The following is a 26,281-nucleotide window of genomic DNA, read 5'->3' as shown; positions in this document are numbered from 1 at the left end:
CCCTCAGCCTCTCTCGCCCGCGTTCCCCGCCCCGCCTCGCCCCGCCCGGCCCCGCCCCGATGCACGCCGGGAAAGCGAGTCCGGCCGGCGGCGGCGCCGCGCGCTGAGAGGGGAGTGGAGAACTACAAGTCCCGACGTGCCCCGCGGCGCCGCCCGCGATGGCTCATTTGAATGAGGGGAAGGAGAGCGCGCAGGGCTGCGCCCGCGGGCCGTGCCCCGGAGCACTGTGGGATTGCGGCGGAGCGCTGAGGGGTTCCTGCCCTTCCCCCGCACTGAGGCCGTGCCTCGATGCTACCTGGCCGGGCTCTTGTCTCCAGCCCGGGACAAACAGCGCGGGTGTGGCCCGTGGCTGCCTAGGGCTGGTAATCCTGACAGGATTTCCCCACAGAGGGTCTCGGGGACATTCCCTGTGTGAGGGTGCGGCTGCGTGTCCCAAAGTTCACCTCAGCTCTTCTGAGAGGGGCTGCACACTGAAATGTGCGGATAAGAAACCCAGTGCACTTCTCAGATCCCCTCTCGGGAAAGAAGTTAGGGTAAAAGTTGAGGGGTAGTAGAAAAACGGCTTCAAATAGATGTTTCCGTGCGTAAATATTGTAAGAGATTGGACCTCTGTGGAGGCTCAGGCTGAGTGCACAAAGCAGTGGCTGGGCGGGCTGGCACAGGGCTGAAGGCTTTGCTCTGGGGCAGCTGAGGGCGACAGGGCTGTGTCTGGCAGCACGGTGCTGTCCCATGACAGTTAATGGACGTGGGCCCTGCTCTGAGGGTGTCACACAGCCTGGAGGAGATGCGGCCATGAGATGAGGCTCATGTTTGGCTGTGGGGCTGATGAGGGCTGAGGGAACACCAGGAAAAGCAGACTGAAGGTGGCTGACATGAGCCCCTTTCCCAGCCTCATCCAACACAGCACTGAGGGTCAGTGTCTTCCAAACAGATTTCTCACAGCAGCAAAGCTGTCGGCACAATGCCCGGCACCGTCCTGCTCAGAATTCTTTGGGGACTCGTGGATTTGTGCCATGAACGAAACCTGTTTTTTTTTTTTTTTAATCACAGAGCGTGTGACACTTCTGTACAGGTAAACATTTTGTGCAGAGCAATCCTGACTCATCAGTTGTGTCATTTTGAAGTTGTGTCAAATACAAAGGGCTGTGAAGAAAGGCTGAGGGAGCTGAACTTGTTCAGCTTGGAGAAAGCCCCAGGGAGACCTCACTTGTTCTTGCTGATGTGTTGCAGACAGTTGCAAGCACAGGGCCCAAACCTGGAACTTGCAGGCCATGTAACATGGCGCTCATTTTCCATCTGTTCTTCCTGTTGTAGCCAGTATAGCACAAGAAATATCTTTCAGGATATGACTGCCCAGCTATAGTAGCCCCTTTCTGCTCTGTGTAGCAAAGGTTCTAATATCTGAGGGAAAGACACAGAAAGAATTTGAGGGAGAATTTCTATGTGAAAAGTAGAAAAAAGATGAAGGCAGGATGGAGCATATTAAGAAGGAGGTAACTGGGCTTTAGGGATGTTTGGCTTGTGTGAGTGCTGTTCCTAAATTGATTTTCATCACAACGATCCTGCTGAAGGTGTGCTTTAACCCAAGAAAAAGAGCAAAGTGATGAAGGTCCATCAGCAGGTGGTAAAATTGTCATCCAGAAGAGCATACAGTTTGTATTTCACCTGAATAAACATACCCAGACTGGCTGTGGCCACTGCCCTGCCGCTGCCAGCCAGCTCTCTGAGGCTGTCCCAGCACAGCTTTCTGAAGTGCAATATTTCTGCTGGGAAACACTTGGGCCTTTGGAGTGAGAACTGACTCGGCAGCAGCTGTCTTATGCTAATTCTTTACCTTTTAGCAATAGCTAAGAATGGTATCAGCTCGAAACTAACAGCTATCATTGGAGCCCCATTTTACTGGGCATTGTGTGGAAGTTGACAGGAGAGATAACTTTTACCCTAGAAAATCTGCAGTCAGAAAGCCACAGAATAACCATGGCAATGAAGAAAGGACTGTTCTATGAAGTGCTTGGCAGCACCCAGCCTGACCAGAGGTGAGCACGTTTTCCTTGGCTGCTTCTTATCCAGGCATCGGGTAATGGTGAGTTTGTGTCCTGCCTCAGGCTGGGTAGGATGGTAGGGGTGCTGCTTTGTTGTGCTCAGGAGGGAAGTGAAATCTTTAGAGACCTTGTCCTTGCCGTTGCCTGGGAGGCCACTGCTGCTCTCTGGTTCTGGGAGCAACGCCAGGAGCCTGCCTGTGTGGAGAAGAGCAAAGGGAGCTGCCTGCACACGACTGAGGAGCCCCAGGAATGGGCCTCAAATGCTATGAGAGAAAAGAGGGATAGCAAGAAGGAAAAGAATTGTAAAGAGCAGAAGGCTAGGAATTGTTGGTGTTGGCTCATTTTAACCCTGATCTAGCCCAGAATTTCATCTGTTCTGATGGCCTCTGCAGGGAGCAGGGAAGTCTGAGGCTGTATCAGTAACATTCACCACCTAGCCTGTAAGCCCACGCTTTCTAGAACACCAGTTCCCAGGGGAGCCTCCAGCCTCTGCACAGTGACATTTACTGGCACAATAACTTCTGCTCTCTTCCGTCCTTGTCACATCGGAGCTCTGATCACAGGGAAGAGGTAGGAATGGGGCAGGACAGTGAGCGGGGGCAGCAAGAACTGCAGATAAATGGTTTGAGCAGAGCTCTGGAGAATATTCTTTGTGAATGAACACACCAAGATGCTGTGTCACAGGTCATGAAAAGAACCACACGTCCTCCAATCATTTAACGGGAGCAATAATGATCTCTAAAGCACAAGTGAATCAAGCAAGCCTCGTGCATGCACATAGAAGATGTTCAGGGTTTTATTTACATGAGAGAGGGCTTTGCATTGGAAAGAAACTTCCTTGTGTCTTTCTCCTGTTTGATTCTGAGGATGAAATTAAGGTCTTCCCATAGAACAATAAAAGCCATTCCAAAGAAACATTCCTTAAGCCCCCTTCTAGGGCTAACATTTGTTATCATACACACACATAGTAACATGGCAACTAAAGACAGATGATGCTGGTAGAAGAATACTGGGAGGATGTATGTGAGCTTAGAATACAAGATGCAGAAAGGTGAGAAGTTAAAATGGAAGAAAAAGCATTTGCATTGAGCATAATACAGTTTACATGTTTGAGGTACTTTCCTAATTAGCCTCTTAATTCACTGCCAGTATGGTTGCTCACTTACCTTAATTTAGCAACAAATGAGGGAAATTGTGCACGAGGAAAAAATGTAACCGCTTCATTTAATGTTTCTAGTTCACCCCATTAAATGTCTGATGCACCAGCTGTAATTTTTTGCCTCTTACAATTATTCAGTACTAATAGTTGCAAGCAATCTCAGATGACGAACTTTGGGAATTACACGAAGATGCTGCACGCTGGCTCTTCCCTGCACTCTGCAGTGGGCTGGTTCACAGGAGGCCATGGTTCCTCCTTCCTCAGCCACGCTTGGTGTGTGAGCCTCACACTGTCCCTTCAGTGTAAGCACTGTGTGGGAAGTCTGGCTCTTGCTGCTCAAATTGCTCCTATTTAGAGCCTGTTTATTGTCCCGGTAGCTGTCTGCTCATCAGACAGCTCCAGTCCCCGAGCAGACAGGCACATAATTACACAGAACAGACCTCAAACTCCTCTTCCTTGCCCTACATTAATTGCAGGACGTTCACGCTGTGGGATAAAAAGTCATTCCCAAAGAGAAGCAAGCTACAGCCACCGACCTTTCAGCAATCCAGTCAGCCTAAGTGCAGACGTCCCATTTTCAGCTGCAGTAGTACATCAGCCTCCAAGGTAAATGTTTAGCAAGTGAAACCTATAATGATAAAACTACTCTCACTGGGAGAGTGGAAGCAGTGAGTCGGCATTTAAAATGAAACTTCAAGTCGCCAGACAAGAATGCTATAGAACTACACAGCTAACACAAATGCAATATTAATTTTTCAGAGGTATTGGTATTCACAGTAATTAGAAAGTTCCTTTGGTCTAAACAGGACAGTTTGCAAAGTTCCACCTGGGACAGAACGCACTGCAACCCCTCTGGAGCCCTTCACAATTATACAACACGGAAGCAGGAAACAAAACAAAATATACTTTATTAAAATTAAGCATGTTAGCACCTCAGTGTAACCTGGAGAAGTCGAACAGTCCAGCAGTTAACCAGTCCAGCGGGCTAAGGGGCTGAACATCCTGAAGTGCATTCCAATGGTAAAAAAGTACCACGACTGTTAAAACGCGCGTGTTCTCAAGAAGCTAGGATGCACAAATGGTCTCGTTTGTAAGGAGAGACATTGTGCTGCCTATTGTCTTGATGGGAGCATAGATCTGCTGGACCATTTACATATGCTAAATCAGATAGGGGAGCAGGTATCTGCTTTCCCTACAGGAAAAAAAAAAAAAAAAGCAAGCAAAACAAACTTGCTGCTTACTTGACTTGCAGGAAAATCGGTACACCGCAGAGCTGAAGTTAGAGCTACATATCAGAGAAAATAAATTAAAATGAAAAAAAAACAGGAAATACTTAGTACATGAATAGACCTGTAGTATCCTCACAATCAACCATCCAACTCAGTACACACAGCAATAAAGAAATGACCCATGCATCACATAGCAGGCTCTGACAACCAGTGCCTTCAGCTGAACTGGCTACATGATCAACAGATAAACCTCCAGCTACCAGATGCCAATGTGCCCTTTTGTTCCCTCCTACAGAGAGCATTGAAACCGACGGTTGGAAAGCTATGTTAGCCAGTGTTACAAAGATTACAATATTTTCAAACCAAAGATACTTTTTTACATTTAGAAAATACTTATATAAAATTTCGGAAAATCGACATCTCGACCTACTAAGTGTAACACATTTCAAGTACAGGAAGATCTTACACACCTAGAAGCCACCTGGGCACTCCCTCAAAAGTAGTTATGGGCACACTGTGGTGATCTGCCTTTTGTTTCCAATGCACATCATCGTCAACCTGTCCCCCCCCCTCCCCAAGTACACCTGAGATGGAGTCAGAGCGGCACGCCAGATGCCCTCCTGCTGGAAAGCACCAAGGGCTCTGTTCCATGGCTCAGGCCAAGCTCATTGCCTCACGGCCCTCATTCCACAGCTTTCTGGCCAACTTCCATTTGGGTTCCTGTCGCTGAATGTGAGGGGACAAACGCTGGCTAGAAACAGAAACTACACAATCATTCCACGCAAATTTGTTACAATACTTTTAAATCTTGGTTTAAAACACGCAAGCACATTTCATTAAGGTCTTACCTAAGGTACAGATTATTAGTCATGCCAACTAGGTTAGGATTAGACAGCAAGGGTTTGCAACCACTGCAGATACATTTGCTTCACTTTGGCTTCACCCCAGTTCGCTGAACGAAAGCCAAGGATTTAAATTCCAACGTGTTACAAAGCCTGTGTTTCATGAGAGGGAGTTCTTAAGCCAATGGGATAAACTACAGACATCAAATGCCACCAGGTCCTTTGTACCAGGTCACAATCCTTGCTAGTGTTGAGAGCAGAGACAACTGTAACAAATACGCATGTACTGCTGAGAAAGCCAAGCCTATAAGAGCACTCTTAAATTTCGGGATTCTTTCACACTAGAAATGGCAGTCTTTTATGGCATCAGTAATTTACTGAAGAAACACATCACCCAGGGAGGGTTTCTAAAGCTTTCCTCATGCCTTTGCTAAGCAAGGCCAAGCAGAACATCGTTGTTCGTTCCTATGATGGGTACAGTGGCAACCATGCTTTCAGACGTGCCTTCTCCAGGGGGTAGTGTTCCTGCCACCTCACTTAGCGCAGTTTATTTGCTGAAAACCAACAGCCTGCATCCACTTAGTGGTGACACGGGGTCCCAATACCCTAAATGAGAACAATTTCAAACTACACAGAGGATGCCAGCGGACTTGGCATAGGCCAGAGCTGTCTCTAGGAGAACACTGTGTTTACAACAGCGCTCCTCGGCATCTCCTGAATCCGGTGGGCTTGCATGGGGGTGAGCGGTGCCATGGCCCATGGCCGCTCTGTCCCGGGGTGATGGAGGCTCAGCGTTCAAGCAGTGCCCGGCCATGCCCCGGGAGGCGACGGCCGCCCTCAGAGCCCGTGGCGCTTTCGGGCCCCGACGCTGGCGGCGTGGAGCAGCCGGTCCTTCTCTCGGATCTCCTCGCGGAGCTGGGCCTCGGCCAGGCGCAGGCGGCGGATGCTGCCTTTCATCTCCTTCATCTTTACCTCCAGCAGAGCGATGATGTCACGCTGCTCGTTCAGCTTCCTCAGCAGCTCCTCCGACGTGGTACCGGACGACAAGGAGTACGAATGGTCCGGTGGGCCGCCTTCCACCGGGGCCTCCTGACCCACCGGCAGCCAGCAGGGGCTGGGCCCGGCAGCGGCGGCCCCGAGCTCCACCTGCACGGTCAGGTCGATGGGCTTCACGTCCTCGGCCGCGCCCCCTACCGGGGCCTCGGCGGCGGGGCCGGGGCCCTGCGGGGCGGCGGCGGCGGCGGCGGCGGCGGGGCGGGGGCGGCGGGCGGCCCGCGCTGCTTTGCGCTCGTTGACGCCGCGCAGCGGGAAGATGGTGGGCACCCGCACCAGGTAAGACTTGCGGCCGCCCTGGAAGTGCTCGCTGCAGACCCGGTGGCCGGTGGTGGGCTGGAAGGTGCTGAAGCAGCCGCTGACGCCCGCCCGGGAGACGTTCTTCAGCCAGAGGCGCCTCAGCTCCTCGTCCTTGGGGAAGGTGTAGAAGTGCAGCGCCTTGTCGCGGTGCGAGTTGTTGTAGCAGCCCGGCACGCAGCAGGTGAAGCCCGGCATGGCGGGGGTCCCTCGGGGCGCGGGCGCGGGCCCCCCGCCGGACTACAGCTCCCACAAGGCCAACCGCGGCCTCTCGCCGCTCGCCAACGCCGCCCGCCCGGGCCGCACCGGAACTACGCGGCCCACAATGCAGCGCGGGGAGCGGGAGGCCGAGCGCCGCCTCAGCGCTGCGCCGGAACTACGCGCCCCACACTGCGCTGCGCTTCAAAACTACCGTTCCCGGCGTGCCGCGCGACCCGGCGCCTCCCGTCGGGCGCCGCGAGGTCTCGCGAGACTGCGCCGTGAGCGCGCGGCTTTTGACGCGACGGTTATCCCAGCGCTCCGCCATGGCCGCCAGGCCACAGCTCCGAGTCAGCCGCGGGGCGGTTCGCATCCCCAGCGTCGCTGTCAGGGCGTCTCCGAGGCTCCGGGCTCGGGTAAGGGAGGAGGAGATCGCCGTGTTCGCCGTGACATGGGAGGGGATTCTCCCTTTCTGAGCGCTTGGGGGGGGGGTTGAAGGGAGGTGAGCTTGAGAGGCCTTGGGGATGTTGTCTGTGAGAAGGGTTACACCGAACCTCGCCTTGAGGGCGGGGGTTGTCTTCAGCTTAAAGCGATGCGAAGCAAAAGTGCACGGTTTCTTCGTGGGTATCTGGGAAAGGTGTGCTATGAGCCACATTTGGCTTTTATTTGAAGGTAGATGATGAATGATTTTAACGCTGAAGTTCATCCCTGCTTTATGGCCGTGGGATGTTGAGCTGTGTGTCTTTGGTGTCTGTTCTCAGGGTGGATCTGGCTCAGGGAAGGAGAACAAGGCTGGCAGCAGCACTCCGCGGAGGCACAGGCCCAATGCCTTCTCTGAGCTGGACAATGCCACGCCACGCCTCATGCTGCGGAGGATCATCCAGAACCGTAAGCAGATCCTTGTTCTTTGTCAGCAAAGCATAGAGTAGAAGCGCAGCGAATGATGGCTGCGCAAAGTTACGCCGTGTAGCCATTGATGAAAACTTTTGAAGGTTCTCTTCATTCAGTTTTCTTACCCTGGCGGACAAGCCAGTAGCCCTGGTGCTGTCTTCTACTGCAAGATGGTGTGCAAGGTACAGAGGTGCTTGCTGGTCGCTGTGTCAAACTAAAGCTCTGCAGTTGGTGGAACGCTGATGCTGCCACTTGTCAGCGTTGGTTTGTCAGCCTACTAGGAAGAGAATCCAGGTGCTTTGCGCTTGGTCTTTGTTTTAACCTGTTAATAAACGGAATTTTGAGAGCGTAGTGCGTATTTGATGCTTTCACAGAATTGTAGGGGTTGGAGGGGACCTGTAGAAATCACCGAGTCCAGCTGCCTGCTAAAGTAGGTTCCCTGCAGCAGGTCACTCAGGTAGGCATCCAGATGGGTCTTGAATATCTCCAGAGAAGGAGACTCCTCCACCTCTCTGGGCAGCCTGTTCCAGCGTTCTGTTGCCCTCACAGTAAAGAAGTTCTTCCTGTTAGTTTAGAACTTTCTTTGTTCCCGATTCTGCCCATTGCCCCTTGTTCTCTTGCTGCACGCCACTGAGAAGAGTCCTCCCCCGCTGATTTGACTCCTGCATTTTAGATATTTATTAATAGTTAGAGACTCCCTTTCAGCCTTCTCTTCTCTAGACTGAAGAGTCCCAGGCTGCATTTTGACACTGTTGCCGGTTTGAGTTGTGGAAACCAAAATGTTTGGTTTTGTTGGCAGAACCACAAGTGTCACCTCTCGCACTTCAGACAGTTCAGTGTGAGGAGAGAGAAGATGCTCGGTCAGAGCCTCCATCTCAGAGGACTTCGAGCACGTAAGTACTTTTTTATGCTACCAAATATAGCTGCAGTTTCTTTTCTGATAGAATTGGGGAGCAGGATTTCTTCTATTTCAACAGTCAGATTTGTGTTGTCGTGCAGGATTTTTAGAAATAACCTGTCCAGCTTTAAAAGTACAGAAAGAGTCACTGGGACTGAGGGAGTGAACAGTAAATACCTTGGGTTTGTACTAGTCCTCCTTTTTAAATAGAGACTTTTAATTGCATTGTACAGTGGAAGTGCTGGATGCAAGAAGTCTCCTGATGGAAGTCTGCTTAATGTTCTGTAATAGATACTACAGTAGAAATTCTTGGATCTTTGCAAGTCTGCAGGCCATGTTCTGAAGATGCTGGGGTGTAAGGTGTGGGAAAGATTGCTATGTCTTATATTCAGAAAACAGGTTGCTGGTTTTTTTGCAGTGTTACTGCTTCTTGATTGTCCTTGTACTGGGCTGCTGCGGGTCGCTTGCTCTTCTGTAGGGTGGTTTGCAGGTGGAGTTTGCCTGAAGTTCATGTGCATTTGTTCATCTTTAACTTCCATTTACTATGTTAATAGGCCTGAGCTTTCCACTTTGTGAAACCAAGCAAAGCTGCTAGTGCTGACAGGCATTAATTTGCTCTGATCACTTTATTCGATCACCTGCATTTTTGCTTACTGCAAAATGGAGTAACCTGTTGTAAATAGTGTGATTTTATAGCTAAACTTTTGCATTGACAATAAACAGCTTTAAACAGGTCCTGTGAAATACTAAGTGAACTTCTATTGTTCTGCTCTTTTGATAGTGGGAGTCTGAGTTTGCTGTGAGTGTTGTAGCTTGTTTATTTCTTTTCTAAAAATCAAACCAGATGAGCGGTGTCATCTCAGGCCCTTCTTCATTTTGCCTGTTGTAGTTCCTGCACATCTTCAAATGTACATCTCATCAGCCTGTCTTAAAATATCAGGTGGCTGGATATCTGCAGACTTGCGTTCTGTATGTTGGCTAGTTTCTGAAGTTAAACAGGTGTAGGCTTTCTTTTTAGTCCTTCCTCCTAGCCTTCCTAGGTGAAGAGAACTTTAGAACATTTTGGGAGCCCAAGCTCCTACTCTAGCCTGAAGCTCCTCCTCCCTGTCCTTCTGAATATGCACTTACGATTTGTTTCTCTTACCTTGTGAGATTTGCTTTAGTAGGCAAGAATGACATTTTCCCGCATTTGCCGAGCTAATCATTGATTGGTTCATTATTTCTGCTACAGAAAGGATAAATAATTTCCATTAAGTTTCCAGCGACTTTACAGGGAGTATACCCCATAATGTCCCCTTTCTGGGGTAGCCGAATGATAACGTCCTTTAATAAAGGCTAGATTTGTTTTGGTAGGGTGGAACTGCAACTGCCAGACCTTGCTCCTGACGATACATCTGTCACTACATTCCAAGTGACTAGGAAGAGAAAGAAACTCAGTGTCTCTGAATTTGAGAGAGCAGCAGACAAGCGGCTTCCTCAGAACCAGGGTAAGGATCTGCATTTGCTGTCAAGTGATGTACTGCAGTTTAGCACATAGTAACTTCTCAGCTGAGCTGTTCTATGTTTGGAAGCAAGACTGCAGCATCTTGTACAAAGAGAATAGCAAAGTGAAGCTGACTAACCTTTTATTTTTTATCCAAGTCGCAGGCTCTGTCCTAATTGTATGTGACTTCTTGACTATTTTTTCAGCTTGGTGCTCTTTTGCATTTTGAAACGTGTCCAGAGGAAGCAATCCTTGTCTCCTCCAAATTCCAAACAACTGAAAATAGGAAAAAAAAAAAAAAAAAAGGTTTTGTTGTATTTATATATAAGTTATGCAGTCCTTGTCTGAGGAAAAAATGACTTGGGATCTTATAGAAGAAGTAATATTTTATATTAGAATTTTTTTTTGCCTTAACATAAAGTTTGTGAATATGCTTTTATTTTAGTTGCAGTTTAGCAGAGACAGAAGGTTAAAGCATCTCACCTTAGCTTACGTATTCTGGTGGCAGTAGCAACTGGAATAGAATTCAGAGGTGGGATTCAGCTCCAACTTACAGCTCCCTGAATCTGTGTCCCTGCACATATGCTAGGTAGCTAAATTGCTCTTAAGTCAAAATGAGATCTAGTCACTGGAGTCGAGAGAGTGATTCAGCTCAACCCAGACTAGGTGTGTACAGGTGGTGAATTGTGTTTGACTGTAATGGGAACATGGGCACTTGTGTTTGGCTGTCTTAATCTGGAGCTGAATCCCACGCTGACTCACCCGTGATCAGAAAATTGACTCACTTTTCTTTAGTCCAACATCTGGTATGAACGTGTTCATGTTTATAAGACGTAGGCAATTCTGTAAAAGCGAGAAGATGTGCTCTAGTATTTACTAACGTGAGCAAGACCGCAGCTCTTTAACTAATGGTTTACCATCTTTTTTTCTAAGCTCATTCAACGTTGGACAGCACTTTGGCTCGGTGAGTTAAAAAAAAAATCCTTAACTTCTGGTTGCCTTGATTCATAACCTCTGTAACTGTGCAAAAATTGTAGATAATTGGATTTATGATAAAGAACGGTGTTCTTTATCTTTCATGTTTTATTACCAGAGTGTAAGTGGTATACTACATGCTTTGTATTTTTCCAAAGTTGTGGCTCTGTCCTGCATGCCCCAGCAGGTCTGGCACACGTTGCTACCATTGCTCCTGCCTTTCTGTACGGGTGGCATGTCTCCTCTTTTTGCTTCCTAGGACCATCGCTTTTTTCCCCTTTCTCATAGTAAATCAGTGCATAAGATACCTTCGAATATTATCTCTGTCTGTTAATTGACTCATCACATCAGCTGCAGCAATGCAGACTTCAGTCTGGACTTAAAAGGCTTTTTGGCAAGTCAGAATTTTGTTTCTTCTCTTGTACTTTGCTAATGATCCCAGCTGTAGTTAGCAGTTGTTCATGCTTCTCATTGCAGTCCTTGCTTGTGGTCTCATACAAAGTGATTCATAAGGCTGAGTACCACGCTTGCTATCTTTTAAATCCTCCTTTATCCTGAATCCCCTTTTTGATTGGGCTGCCTAGGAAGAAGGACAAGACATAGCTGAGCTGGCCAGTCTCATTAAGATACAAAATATGTACATTCAGATAACGTATTTGTTTTATTGCCATCTTTGCTCCTACCTCAAAAAGTTTATGGTGTTGGCAGCTGTAGTTTGCTGTCAGTACTGATACTCAGCAGCTTCTTACACTTGATCACAATCCTTCTACCTCCCCACCATGATCTAGAGGATACCTTCACTCTCAAACACTTGTTTACCATTTCATTTCTATTTTTTAAAGATTTCTTAACCTTTTGCCAGATACGTTGCTGCAGCTCTCTCTAGGTAGGAAGCTGTAAAACCAATCTGTTTCCTGTGGTACATACTCCGATGTCAGATAATCAAAGGGTCCAATTTCATTTTCTTAAAGTAGACTGGCATGTAATCTTTGGAGCTTTGTGAGGGAAATTGTTCCCAGCTGAGGATTTTGTGAAATATCTTGTTAGTAGCCCCCTGTCTGTCATCTGAGAGCAAATGGGGAGTGTGTGGGTTTGGAAAACTTCCTGCTTTTCTCTTTTTACAGATCTCTTCGCATGTCAGTTGGTTCTGTCATCGCACCAGACACTGTTGAAAAAAGAGGCTTACTCCGGAGGCCACAGAATCGCAGAGCTATTGACATTGTTGCTTTTGAAGGTGGAGTGGAACAGAACATGCTGCAGAGAAAAGGTTTCTTTTGTATTGATACTTCTGTTTTGGGACAGGGGGCCTCGTATACGGTGACTTTTAGAAGCAGTTGCTGAAGTCTGGTCTGTATTTTAGGATTGAAAGGCTACTAACTTGTTCACAGAAATCTGGTGTCATTTGGGAGGCCATCTTTGGAACAAGGCTCTGCACCCGTAGTTGCCTTGATTCTACACGTTTTCAACGTTTCAAAATGTTTTCAATCTCTACCCAGCTGAGTTATATACACCACACAAATTGTATCCTGTATGGGATTGTGTTCCTATCTGTGGGTACTGGCGAGATGGTTTGGCTCGGGCCACTGAAGAGTGGTGATAGAGCTTCACAGTTTGATTTGCTGTGGATGAATACAATTTGGTTGCATGACTTAGCTTTTGAATTATGTAAGTTGTGGTAACAAATGTGTGTCCCTGTAACTTTCAACAGTTTTTTTTTCCACATAAAACTTGTTTTTCTAAACAGCAGAAGACTATCTTGTGGATTCGCAAACAACATCTATGATTGGAACAACTACAATGAGAACTGATGCAGAAGTTGTGCTGAATAATACAGAGCTCTTTGTTGAGCCTCAGTTTGATGAACGGAACCATTTTCCCCTTGAACCACAGCTATCAGATTCAAAAACTTCAGCACAAAGAAGCAACGCTTCATATCCTGCTCGTGGGGAGGCAAGGCAGGAGGGCCTGGTGTCTGGTGTGAGCACAGATGGGGGAAGAACCCAGAGATTTTCTGTCAAAGACGTAATAGCTGATGGTGAACATGTTGATGGGATAACTCAGAAAACACCTGCAAAGCAGGGAGAAGAGGAGCAAGATCACTCCCAGCAGAATGACCCAATGGAACAGTTCTCTGAGTCGGAAGAAATGGTTGGCAGTGAGTACCACAGGTTGGGAATTTTGGGTTGCAGGTATTCTCTGAAATCACAGAGTGACTGGGTTGGCAAGTGTAGCGGAAATGCTATGTCACGGCCTGAAGCAGTGATTGAGCTCCTGGTGGGAAGGCAGGGCCAACTCAGGGGAGCTCAGGTGCATGCAATGTACCTGAGTGATGGAAGGGGTGGAGCCAGGATCCATCCCTTCCCAGACCTCATTTGAGGGTTGGCAGTGGAAGGAAGGGTATCTTGCTGGGATCCTTGCCTACCTGATTCCTTCTAAAGGTAAACAGACTTTTTCCTTTGTTTCTGTGGCTGCTGTGTTTGGGCTTATCCTCACTTGCTGCAGCCTAGGACTTTTCTACTCCACTATCATTGCTGTGCTTGCTGTTGCGTTACAGCAGGCAACTCTGGAGGTCACCTGGTGCCACCCCTGTGCCAGTAGCATCACCCTGAGCTGGTGCCCAGGACCACCTCCAGGCAGCTCTTGAAGGTGTCCAGTGATGGAGATTACACAGCCTCTGGGCAGCCTGTACCAGTTCTGTCACAGTATGGAAGTACTTCCTGATGTGTAGAGGGAGAGAGCAGTCTCAGCCTTTCCTCATAGGAAGGCTGCTCAAGTCCCTTGATTATTTTAATGACCTTTTGTTGAACTGTCCTCAGCCATGTAAATGGGGGCATATTTTCCTCATTCTGCCCAGAGCAGACCCCAAGGCGTGGTTGTAACCGTTACATTTTCTGCATAATTACCCTGGGACAGCCTGTCAGGACAGGGTCTGCTGGAGTGAATAGCTTTGTGCAGTTCTCCATGGAAAGCATAAGTTTACATTTAAATACAGACAGCTAATGTTTCTTTTTTGTGTAGGGTTTATTTATTTATGATCCTTCGTCAAAAGGGCTACATAAAAAAGCATTTAAAGAAGGGTTGGTGTACTCTGTACTGCTCAGACCAGGAATGGAGTTCTTGCCATGAGAAGCTTAGAAATTATTTAATGCCTGGTGGATAATTGTACCGCAATCTCCTTCTGGAGATTTGCAGGTGACAAGTTCGGTTGGAAAAGTTGTTTTGATAGGACAAGAGAAGAGATGAACAGAAAAGGTGGATTGCTCTGAAAAGACTGGTAGTGGGGACTGTTAGGACAAACGGATTGATGATATGGAAGACGGCGGGGAGGACGTGAAATAGAGGTCTGAATCAAATGACAAGAAAACGAGGGAGAATGAGAGCTTGTCTCAAAGGTGCTGGAAGTTGTAAGCCATTAATATCGAAAGTTAGCGATGACATAGTTCTGTCTTACCAAAGGTAGCTAGTGTCAGCTTTGCTCCCCAGTACAAACTGAAAAAAATAGCTGCAAGGACTTTAGCAGCTGATTCTTAAGATGCAGTGCAAACTCTAAAATGTTTTAAGTAAAGCAAGAGCACTTTCCCGTGTGTATTCTTCGCTCTGCTTTCTTATTTATCCTTTCAGAAAAACCAAAAGTGTAAGAAGGTACTGGGAGCAGCATTAATGTTCTCAATTTGTAGCTGTTCATATGTAGAGCTCTTCTTTGCCATCCAGAGGATCAGGCAGCTGTTTGGGGTCCCCAGTCATTCTAAAACCTAATGGATCTTTGAGAGAAATTCTGTCCCATATAACTGAAGAACTAAATGTAAGTGATGAAGAAAGAAAAGATGGCTAATGCAGTGAGTGAACAGGGAGAAATTTGCAGACAGGGCAAGAAGTGCTTTCTGTGCTGTGAGGGATTGGGGTATTGTAATCTGACTAGAGGAAAAGTGGTTGTGGGTGATGCCTGGGAGCAGTGATGGTGTGAAGGGATGTAGCTGGGAGCACACGTGGGAGCAATTCACCTGTGTGACTGGATGTTACGGTTTTGTGATTTTTGTTGTCGGTATTCCACGTCATTACATCATGTAAAGCACGGGCAGTTCAAGAGTTAATTCCCTCGTTACTGCTAACTGCCTTTTTTTTGTGTGTGGCCCTCCGAGGGGGAGGGGAGGAGCTGCACTCCCCAGGGCTCTTTGTGTTGGAGGGGGCGGTGAAGCCGCCTGGGAGACGCGGGGTCTGTTCCTTGCTGCCCGGCGGAGAAAGCACGTGGTCCTCCTGCAGTTTACTGCGTAAGATTTCCAGCCTGTAAACTCTCTGTTATCATTCTACTAGCCTCATTTTTTATATATTTAGTAAAATTAGTTGTTCCTCCTCAGATTGGTGCCGCTGTTTTTGTGTTAGATCTGTCTACGAGTCCCCTGCTTTTCCCCTCTTCCCTTTTGGAAGGGCTGGGTCCTGGCTCCACCCCTCCCTAACCTCCTGTAAGGGCTGGCAGCTGCAAGGGAAGCATCTCTACTTGGAGGTCGCCTCCTTTTGAGTGTTTGGCTGGCTCTGATCCTCAGGAAGGGGTAGGAATTCCTTCTTTGTTACTGGATTGTGGCCGCTACCTTTCTTAGGTTTAAAGCAACAGTATCTGCTGCTGCCTGTCCTTACAGGTGACTTGCAGAGCAAGGTAAGATTTTTATCAGTGCAGTGCATTATTAAGATTTTGCAGATAACTTAGTTCAAGTCATATCAGAAACACTGTGAGCGTTTCCTTTCTAAGAGCATGCTGTGACTTATCTGCTCCCTTGTCAGCATTTGCTTTGTTCACAGCATCTGCAAATGGAATAAACTTTCGTGTTCTTCTGTGGGTCCGCAGTACGGCTCATCTTCATGGGGGAAAGATGAATAGCTCCTTCTTGGCTAAGAATCTGTCCAACTAATCACTTCTTGTTTGTGCACCTGTTAATATTTGCTGTATTTATTGAAGCCATTTTAGCCTTTACCTTTCTTCAGTACCTACCAGCATCTTTCTCCCCTCAGGGGCTTCAAGGTTGCCCTATCTTAAGTAACAATGATTGTCACTAGTAGATTGGGGCTTAATACCAACCTCCCTGTTCCTGGAAGAGGAATTCACGCATGCTGCCTGCTTTTACAAGCACATTCTCTGCTTTCTCTGAATCCTTTTGCCATAGAAAAAGTCAGTAAACACTCTGCGTGTGTGCTGGGGTTAGCAGGTAGTACCCATTCATTGCATAAACCTTGGGTAGGTGTGGACACATTGCTACGTTTTGTTGAGTTTCTTTTTCCAGACTCCAGTTTAGGAGCGTCAGCAAAACTGGTTATGTCTTTATCGTGGTAACACAGCCTTTTGTTTGAAGCAGTTCTTTTGGATTGGTTCTTTTAGGTAGCAGTCATTCTCCGTTACTACGTTTATAATTGCATGAGATTAGCATCCTGTAGTTTTCTTGATTTATTTGGTTTTGGACCTGTTATGGCTTTGCTTGGATGCACTGCTGAAGTGGGAAGTTTCAGCAGGGTGTGACACTTGAGGGTGATGAAAGTCACCTCAGAATGACTGCAATTCTGTGAACAGCAGCTCAAGGCTTGCAGAATGGTCAGAAAAGCAAATAACGTGTAAAATGACTAAGAGAGGAAAAAATGAGAGTGGTAAACATTGCTGTGCAGCTATGGAAATGATTGTTGTGTTCACCTTTTGAATGCTGTCTGTGGTTCTAACCTCTGCGTCTCAAAACAGGTTTAACAGAGTGCAGATAAAAGTGATTACCGTTAATGATAATCAAATGTGTGGAGCAGTTTCTGTACATTGAATGACCAAATACGAGGACTCCTCAGCTGGGGAAAAAAGACAACTGCTCTCTGAGTGAGACAGAAGAATTTTAGAAGGAAAACCCTTGAGCAGAATGGAGACGATTCAGCAAACAGACTGAAACAGACAGCTCCGTAACCAGGCAGTGCACAAACCAGAGAGGAGCAAACAGCACTAACAGCTGACAGGTTATACCAAACTGAAGGAGGCATTGCTACTTGTCATGGTTGAAGTCCTTCAAAATTAGACTTTAATATATCAGTGGCAACTGGTAGTCCACTGTTACAGGACTGTATCCCAGTAGTAGTCCAGCGGTGCGGAGAATCATAGAACTACAGAGTGGTTTGGGTTGGAAGGGGCCTTAAAGACCGCTGGTTCCAGCCCCCTGCTGTGGGCAGGGACACTGCCATAGACCAGGCTGCCCAGGGCCCCATCCAGCCTGGCCCTGAGCACCTCCAGGGATAGGGCACCCAGGGCAGCGGTGCCAGGCCATCACTGCCCTCAGAGTAAAGGATTTCCTCCTAACGTCTTATCTGAATCTCCCTTCTTCTAGTTTGAAACCATTCCTCCTTGTCTTACTGCTATCAGACCGTATATAAAGTCACTGTGTGCCTTAGGCAGTTTTGATGTTCAGTTTCAGAATAACTGGGCATGTGCTTAGCCAGCTATACCCAGGAGCTGGAAATGGGTAGGAGGATCTGAGTGCAAACTCTAGATATTGCTAGATTTAAAGAAAAAAAAAACAATTGGTCTTTCACACAATCTCCAAAAATGAAAGCAGATGAAGAGAGTAGATCTCGCAGAGCTTTGGTTACTGAAAAGTAGACTTCCTTCACTGAGATCTGACGTGTGCTCTGAATAGGTGGCAGACTCAGGAAACGTTTTGCATTGTTAATTTTTGGAAGGGGTGTGCATTTGCTGTTGATGTGTTTACTTACTGAGTGAATTTTAGTGATGGTTAAATTGAGGGCTGGTAGTTGATTGTCATCAGTCTCGCCATCCAAAAATACAATTTCCTGTTTTGGCTACAGAGCACCATGTAGATGCTGAATATTCTGAACGTTCAGAGAAGAAACTGTCAAGAAAAGCAGAATCACAGCTAACAATGGCTCAGGATGGTGGAGCTGAAATGGAAATGACCCCTTCAGAAGAAGAAGGAGAAGCAGAAGGCACTGAGCACCAAGACTCTCCCAAAACTGGTGAGATCAATAGTATTAGTACCTCTCAAGCTGCATTATTGGCATTGGTGCTTGGAGAGACACTTGTTAACTCTCTCCACATTCTGCAGTCTGGGCTAAACACAGGGGAAAGAAAAAGACAGCTAATTATGACACTTCAGCTGAAAGACTGCATTACTGCTCAATTAGAAACTAAAATTTTCTTGGCAGTAGTGACTGGAAATAAATAATTGCAGAAAGTTTCTTTAATTGTAATTTACTAGTGGGAGTTTGAGTCTGGGAAAGATTGGCAGAACTTTCACACCCTCTAAATGTTTTGGCAAATCTAGATCTGCCAAGTTCCTTTTCTTAAATTACAAGAGTCTTCAGTCTTTAACATACTGTCCAAAGTCTTTGGTAATACTTATTCTGAAGGGAGCTCCATCTTACACTACAGACGCTGTGCAGTTCTTTTCATTAAAACAAGTTGATTTAAAAGGAACTCACATAACATCTTCACTCAGATATCTCTACATCCATGGCTTCTCTACATTACCAAGTACGATTTTTACTTGACTTCTGCATATGTAAGTGTAGTAAAGGGAAAAGATGAGGACTCATCAGTGCTTCAGCTGCCTAGCTTAATGTATTGATATTCTAATCCTTGAAAGGAATATAATGGGTGGCAACTTTTTCAGGAATGGAAAGTTGGGTTTAATTTTCTGAAACTTTGGCTGTGATGCTTGCTACAGTAATGTATTCTTCCTGTGTTTGAAATCTAGAGCTGGAGATGGCTGGAAGTGTTAGAGCTGGAAGTCTGGGCGGGCATTCTCCTGCTTCTTACTCCTTTGAAATACCTGGGGCAAAGCCATTAAAAGAAGCTGTTGAACAAACAGGTGAAACAGAACATAAGACTGTTGCAGGAGAACTGAATGCTGCTGAAGAAGAGTCTACTGATGATGAAAGTGAAACAGAAGACCAGGAGAGTGAAGGTAAGAAAAAGTCTGCAGTAGTAGCAGAAGGCAGTTGAAGAACAACAAAGATTAATAATGTGATCAACTGCTTAGTCCATAAGATAGTCCAGGTGAAGCTATTAGCTGATATTCCTAGGGCCAGTGGAAAGTGCAGATTGTTACAGGCTCATTGGTTGCTCTAGAGACATTGATAACCTTGTACTTTTTGGGGTTAAGGTAGTGGAAGTACACACATCATACAATACTGAGTGCAGAGTGGTTTTATACAGTGACAGGGATCTTCTGCCTTACTCTTACTTCTTTCCTGACTCCATGCTGAGTTTTTAATAGCATTGAGCTGGTTTTTCAGAGCCATTTACATACCTCATACTTTCTTTGTGTGGTTACAGATTTCCTTTCAGTTAACTGAAAGAGTAGATGGATTTTTCCAGAAAGTTGGGAGGAAGTATCTGTTTCTTAGCAACTCTTTAGATACTATATCAGTCTGCTCTGTTGCTGCAAGAGGTCTTCATGCCATTTGGAAGAACATAGGTCAGTCAAGGCCACATTTGTGAATGCTCGTAGTGTATCTCAGTGCTCTCTTGGGATTGGTGTGAAAGTCTTTCAATGCGTAATGTATCCTGAACTGAAAGACTGAACTGAAGGCATTCTGAAAGAATCTTGTTGCCAGGATTTTAGGCATTGTGAGGAAAGGAAGATGGCAATCGATCTGGTACACTTCTGCTGTAAGGAAAGCTGAAGTGTTTGTAGGGTGTCTATAAGAGTGTGTGAATGCTTATCTGTAACCTAACTGTATGAAGACATCTTGCTGAAGAGATCTACGTGCTGCTGATAGGGTGGAACAGTGAGAGTAGTGTTTTCCAGGTCTCCTTGGACAAGGAGAAGAAGAAAAGCAGGAATTAAAAAATGAGGAATTACACACTCTTGTCATAAATTTTACCTCAGAAACTTTAGCACAAGTAGTTTCTTCCTCTGCATCCCATTTTCTGTTCTTCCAGCACATGTCAGTGTTTCTTCAGAGGAAACTAATGTGAGGAACCATAGTGGCTCACCCAGCCCTGCTTTCTGTGAGGGGCTCCTGACCTTTGAGTTGCAGAGTTTAACTCCTGCTGGTACTCGAGTCCTCTGGTAGGTGGACTTGTCTGCTGTCACAGACCAGGTGCCTTAGCCTCCTAGGGAGGGTAGTGAAGTAGGAACAGTTATCAAATGTGCTGGATTCTTGGGCTCTATGCAGTTGTCAAGGGGAACTGGCAGGCAAGAAGTCCTCTCTGACCACTCCTAGATGGGAAGCTGCTCAGTATTTCAGTTCAGTTAAGATTTTCTTTCCTGCGCTCATTGTTACAAACTGAAGGGGTTTAAGAGTGAAGTTAGAGGATGCAGATTAGACTTGGAGGAAGCTGATATAGATGGTGCACAGGCAAAGAAGAGGCAAAGTACTGCCTGCACCCTGAACCTTAGCTGGGAGGAATTCCCGAAAAACTATGACTATGGGAGATGCTCATAGATTCACCTTCATCTTGTGACTTTCTTGCTCTACACATCCCTCTGTTCAGGAGAATTTGATACTGATTTAACAGGCTGACAGTGAAGTAGCTTTCGTGCTTTGAAGTTCCCTCTTGGAAAAGAGGCTGCAACTTCTTGGCAGTCTAAGCTGATTGAACCGTCAGCCCCAGTGTGCGTTCTAGGCCCTGCTCAGTCTGCAGGTCCCACACAGCCTGCTGGGCAGGAGCTGGCCCTGGGGAAACCACCAGCGTGTGAGGCAGGAGATAGAGCAGCAGCAGCCAGTGGTCATGCTGGTTCCATGGAGCTGCAGCCTGAGTGCAGGCAGTGTGGCACCAGATTGGATTTGTGGAAATCTGGCTGGGCTTCTGTCTGCTGCTGCAGTGGTGCTTGCTGCAGTGATTTGGGAAATACATTTCAGTTCCTCAGGTAGCTGGTAGCTTTTTGTTTTCTTTCTTAGAAGTTTCCATGAAGACACCCATGTTTGTCCGTGCTGCAGCCTACAGCCCACGTCCTGTGCTGTCACCTCCACGTCCTGTAAAATCTGCTGCCCCCGAGTAAGTATAAGCAGCCTTCAGCAGCGGTTTGATAGAATTGTGTCTGGGAACACAAGTGGCAAGAGAGGAAAGCTCAGAGTGCTGCTTTCTTGTTAGCTGTCTAACGTGCGTTGTTTGGGTTTTGTATGTGTTATTCTGAGATCCAAGGTTTTTTCTGTTTCTTACTTGTCTACCGAGTGAAACTGGGGACTTCATTTCCCCTTTCTGTGTTGCAGTTTTTCCTTTTTAGATAGGAAAACAGTAATGGTTTCATTTGGGACTTAGAAAATATTTGCCTCAGGGAGGAGAAACGCGAAAGGCTCAGCAAAACATTCCTTATGACATAAAAGTTTTTCTGAATGTGTTTTTCATGGAAGGAGACTGTGCCAAAGGAGGAACTTCAGGTAAGTATTGTCAGCAGCCAAGAATGGTGGGCTGTACCCTGCAGACCAGACTTCTCTGTCTGCAGATACAGAGGTGGCCTAGGGGTACCTCAAACCTTGTCCACTCCTGGAAAGTGAAAACTACAGGGAGCTGTAGCACAGATGCATTTATATATTGGAGAGAACTACAGCTTGCTGGCTATTTGCTGTGCTAGCACCCTTATCTCAGAAAACTTGAGCCGCATTACTTCTCCCAGGGCTGGAATGTCATGTGGACAGTTCACAAAATCTATGCTTCGTGGGCTTGAGAGTTTTCAGCAGTTAGGAGGGAGAAAGAATTAAGAGCTTGTGGTAGTTCTAACACCTTCAGATTTAGCCTGAGCTCGGTTCTCTGGTTGTACCTGCTGCCTGTGTCTGTTCACTTGATGTGTGAATTTTCAATTTCTCTCAAAGGTTGCCCCCGCAGCCAGCGCGGGCTAAGCCAGTTCCAAAGAGCTCAGGAGCGGCACAGAGGAAAACACGTGAGCCTGAAATAGCAAGCGGGTTGATAAAGCAGATATTTAAACATTATGCGAAAATGCCAGTGACCAGAGATGCCTACAAAGTTGTTGAAAAATGGTAAGCAGCAGCCAACTGCTCTTCCTACTAATCTTTCTTTTTTCCTTTTTTTTTTTTTTTCCTCCTGTAATTGCAAATTCTTCCAGGGACTTGCTGACAAGCTGACAGCTCTCCCTCAGCCCTTCACTACTCAGCTGCTGGGAAATCTGCAGGAGGTGTGATGAAAATGAGGACAAAAATGTGCTAGGTGCTTTTGGCTGTTGCATGGCTATCAGCGAACAACGTTGCTTTGCAGCAGCTTCTGACATTTGTCCCAGCTGGGACAAACTGCACCGTGCAATCTTCTCTAGCTAAGAGCACGCTAATATTGCTGGCACTCCAAGCAGGATGGCTCTGGAGAATGGGCACCGTGTCAGGCTGAGCAAAGTGAAGCTCTTCTAGGTGTGCATTATTACAGCTCCAGGGTTTCTCAGCTTTTGGAACCTATAAATTACCTTCCTGAGTAAAATCTGGGGATTGTTCCAACGCTGTGCACCGTAAGAGCCTAACAAATCTATGTTAAAGATGAGACTCTCAGTTAAGTCCTGTTCTTGCATGTGTGGGAGTTTTAGGAAGGATTCTGCTCGTCAAATGTGCAGCTGTTTCACAGCTATCTTGGCACATTCAGAGTTGCTGGTTGGTGGTCCAGAAAGCCCAGGCTGAGATGCAGTACTTCCCAGGGCTGTCGCGTTTCTTCTCCCACAGATTTCCCTGGCAGGCTGTGACCTGCACGGAGAGCAGCTGCAGTACAACTTGCCCCACAGAAGTGGGCAAGCCTTTGGGTGTTAGTATACCCCACAGCCTGATTTTATTTCCTTCTTCAATTCTCCTTTAGCTCTGAGAGATACTTCAAGCAGATTAGCAGTGATCTGGAAGCTTACAGCCAGCATGCGGGGAGGAAGACGGTGGAGATGGCTGATGTGGAAGTCCTCATGAGAAGGTAAAGGAAAGGTGTTATTAACCTGTATTGGTGGTCTGTGTTGCACTGATAGCCCAGGAAGACTGTCATTGCCTGGGTGTGCACACTAGGATTGTTTCCACTGTAAGTGTGGTAACTTGTGACTTGCTTTGCAGGGTGCAGCTTGGCTTTTTGTCCCCAAAAAAAAGGTGTTTATGGACTTGGATTTCTATACCCCAGGGCTAAGGTAGTGGAGGGCAGGAAGTTGTTGTGAGGGTTGGGAGTGAAGGAGGAGTCTGAGAAACCCGTAGCAAGAGGAGGAGGGGGATGTGTGCAAGGGTGAAGCAGTTAGGGCTGGGACATGAAAGGTGTGGGTAGAAAATGCAGGAGAGTAAAAGTTTAAGGCTGGGCTGTGCTGTTTGCATCTGAGAGCACTTGAAACTGAAATAGTGTGAGTGTACAGTCCCTACTGTCCATTTTGATGATTTGCTCCTCCAAACAAAATCCCACCCATTTTTTGCTTCTGAAAAATCCAATAAAGTTCAAACTGCCAGTTCCTTGCCGAAGCAGGAAAAACATTCTCTGGCCTGGCTTCTCCTGATAACAGTGTTCTTCTTGCTTCTGCACGACCCCACAGAGGGCCTGCACCCTGCATGGGCTGTTCTCAGAGCCTCTTCACTGCAGGTCTTCCCTCTGGGCTCCATCAGCTCCCCCATCTTATGACTGGACTTACGTTGTCCTGCAACGAAAATACAAGGGTTTTGTTCTTGGGTTGCGAGCCCTCTGTAAAACTGAGGCCTGAAACATTTCCCACTCCTCACTTGAAGTCATTAAAGCTGTTGTTCCTAGTTTCCCCTGGAAGAGTTTTTCAGATGCTATGTTAAAGTTAAATGAGGGATTAAAGTAAATGGTTTTGTGTGGGCTTGAGTACCAGGAGCTGGTGCTGCTGCTGCTTAAAAAGAATAATCTCTTGCTGTCTAGAGAATTCATTTCTCACCTGACAGCTGTGTGTTGAAATCAGGCCAAGAGGCATGACAGCTTAGTTGGCCAGGTTTGAGGATTCTGTACTCTTGTTCTACCTTTTTCCCCAATGTCTTCATGCCTTTCCACTGCCTCATAAAGAGGTGAGGAATTGTTGCCAGTTGATGAATAAGAAGAGTATTTCTGCTCTTTCCACAAAGAAAGCATGGATAAAGGCCGCTTTTTTCTTTCTATGAGACTGGGAGATAGTGATTTATTTTTTTCAGGCCAGTCAGCTAAATGGTGTTACTAGAAAACAACACTGTCTATGCAGTTCTAAAGTGCCAACCACCTCTGAGTTGTGAATGGCATGTTTAAAAAAAAAAAAAGTGTGCTGGACAATGGGATGTTTGCTTCTGTTGTATCGTTCTGTGCATGCCCTTAAATGGTAAAACTTGTCCCATGTCAAATGGATTGTGAATTTAAAAAGGAATTAACTACTTTGGTATAGCTCAATGTGCTGGCTTTCACTGTGGGAAACACATACCTGCGTGGGAAGCTGCACTGTATGTGGGGCCAAACACATCACATGGGAAGGCTGTGTGCAAATAAAGGGAGATGGCTTTTCTATTGCAAACAGCCACAGCCTGTGCGTTTCAGGTGTTAAATGCAAAAATGTCACTGCAAGAAAACTTGAAAAGCTTTACTCTGATATTAAGTTTATTGGAAACTCTTTCCGCTAACAGCTCTGTTTCTTCTCTGCTCTCTTTTCTGAACGAAGGCAAGGGCTGGTGACAGACAAGATGCCACTGCACGTGCTGGTGGAGCGTCACCTCCCTCTGGAGTACAGGAAGCTGCTGATTCCCATTGCTGTGAGTGGGAATAAAGTGATTCCCTGCAAATGAATGTGCCCCTCTGGCAGTGGGCATGTCCTGGGGATGGAAACATGGCCTGCTTGCAGAAGCTAGCTTTAGGTTGTTCCATGTGATGGTTTTTCCACATGTAACTACTGGGGCAATTAGCAGTCGACGCAGGCTTGAATTGATTCAGGTTGTGCTGTGGCTATCGTGCCAGCCTGCTGGATCTCACCATCAATTATTGTATATTATTTTTGTATCTTACCTTTGAATACTTTTACAGCTCTGTAAAATAAAACGTGATATGTATTCTAAATGATACAAATACTGCTTATTCCAGTGAGCTGAAAGGTTACCGTGTGTCCGCTGTATTTTCAGAATGTTCCCAATAGACACTTGTGTTGCTGCTCTTCATGCTAACCATTTGCTTGCTCAAGTGAGAAATTATGGACTGCCTTGTGAGAAGATCCTTGTTACAGCTGTATATTTTTCCTAAAGACTTGAAGCTTGGGATCTTGTCCTGCTTTGCAAGTCTGGTCTACGATGTGAAGAGTAGCTCATAGTTCATCTGTGGCAACAGCTGGTGGGGAGTTACCAAGCAGTAATTTAAGACCATCTGAGAGGTTAAATTTTCTGGCTCAGACATGGTAAATTGACTTAATTGTGTATATTTGGTTTATGTGGCAAAGTTTTGGTAACAAGGGCACTGTAGGGGTACCCTTGTGTCTGACAGAGCCAGTTCTAGCCAGTTACAAAATGGAGCCACCACTGGCCAAATCAGAGCCCTCCTGCAATGCACCTGAGTGCTAACGTAATTAAGAAAGGGTAAAAAGCGCTGTACAGCAGCTGTGTGAGGGAGTAATGAGGAAAACATGAGAGAAACAATCCTGCTGAGCCCAAGGCCAGTGCAGAAGGAGGGCAGGAGATGCTCCAGGAGCGGGGTAGAAGTTCCCTGCAGCCCAGGAGAGGCCCATGGTGGAGGAGGCTGTCCCCCTGCAGCCTGAAGGCAACACGTGGAGCAGAACACCACTGGGCAGTGCTGGGAGGAAGGAGCAGCAGAGATGAAGTGTGCTAGGGGCTGATCACAGCCTGCATTCCCCACCCTCCTGTGCTGCGTGGAGTGGGAAAGGTGTAGAAGAGTTTGGGAATGAAGGAGTGACTTAAAGCTTTGGAAGCAGAGGAGAACTGGGGAAAGGTGTCTTTAGTTTTGTCTCTCTCACTGTTCTCACGTAGTTGCCAGTAATTTAATCTTCCCCAAGTCTAGGCTGTTTTGCCAAGTCGTACGTGATCTTCCTGTTATCTTGACCCTGCTGTTGTCCTGTCGAAGAGAGGGAGTAAGATGGTGGCTGGCTGAGAGACAGCTAACGATAAGCCACTGTGCTCTGTGTTTGAGCCCTCCATTTGTTTCTTAAACACGTGCTCAGAACTGAGGGCTGCACTTCTGCAGGTGTTTCCTTATGCCAGCCACGGTGCCAAATAAACCCTTGTGTCCTTCAGGTAAGGGAGGCGACAAGTGAAATCCTTGTATGTGGTTTTACCACTGACAATGAGACTCAGCCAC

At 46.7% G+C, this 26,281-nt stretch overlaps 2 protein-coding genes across 3 annotated transcripts in view; one reads left to right on the top strand and one right to left on the bottom strand.

Moving 5' to 3' along the window:
• Nucleotides 1-6,879, bottom strand: part of NUTF2 (nuclear transport factor 2) — a 29,586-nt gene extending 22,707 nt beyond the window's left edge. Inside the window, exons 1-2 of the mRNA XM_021408106.1 lie at nt 6,867-6,879; nt 31-35 (exon numbers count right to left, since the gene is read on the bottom strand). The gene's annotated coding sequence lies outside the window, so the exon portion shown is untranslated. The remainder of the gene's footprint in view (nt 1-30; nt 36-6,866) is intronic.
• On the top strand, nt 6,287-25,039 carry CENPT (centromere protein T). 2 transcript variants are annotated; one of them, XM_021408030.1, is made up of 13 exons: nt 6,287-6,604; nt 7,582-7,708; nt 8,511-8,604; nt 9,963-10,096; nt 11,026-11,056; nt 12,192-12,334; nt 12,815-13,222; nt 17,890-18,057; nt 18,798-19,007; nt 20,950-21,046; nt 21,862-22,026; nt 22,841-22,945; nt 24,645-25,039. In XM_021408030.1, exons 1-13 carry the CDS (start codon nt 6,329-6,331, stop codon nt 24,766-24,768), a joined length of 2,082 nt encoding a protein of 693 aa, XP_021263705.1. In that variant the 5' UTR covers nt 6,287-6,328; the 3' UTR covers nt 24,769-25,039. The 2 variants fall into 2 exon arrangements, with proteins under 2 accessions (XP_021263705.1, XP_021263704.1); XM_021408029.1 differs by having other exon boundaries at nt 12,812-13,222.

The sequence above is a fragment of the Numida meleagris genome, chromosome 10 (assembly GCF_002078875.1).
Source record: "Numida meleagris isolate 19003 breed g44 Domestic line chromosome 10, NumMel1.0, whole genome shotgun sequence".
Classification (NCBI taxonomy): domain Eukaryota; kingdom Metazoa; phylum Chordata; class Aves; order Galliformes; family Numididae; genus Numida; species Numida meleagris.
Note: the sequence above shows the minus strand (reverse complement) of the source record. Positions and strands in the feature narration are given on the sequence as shown.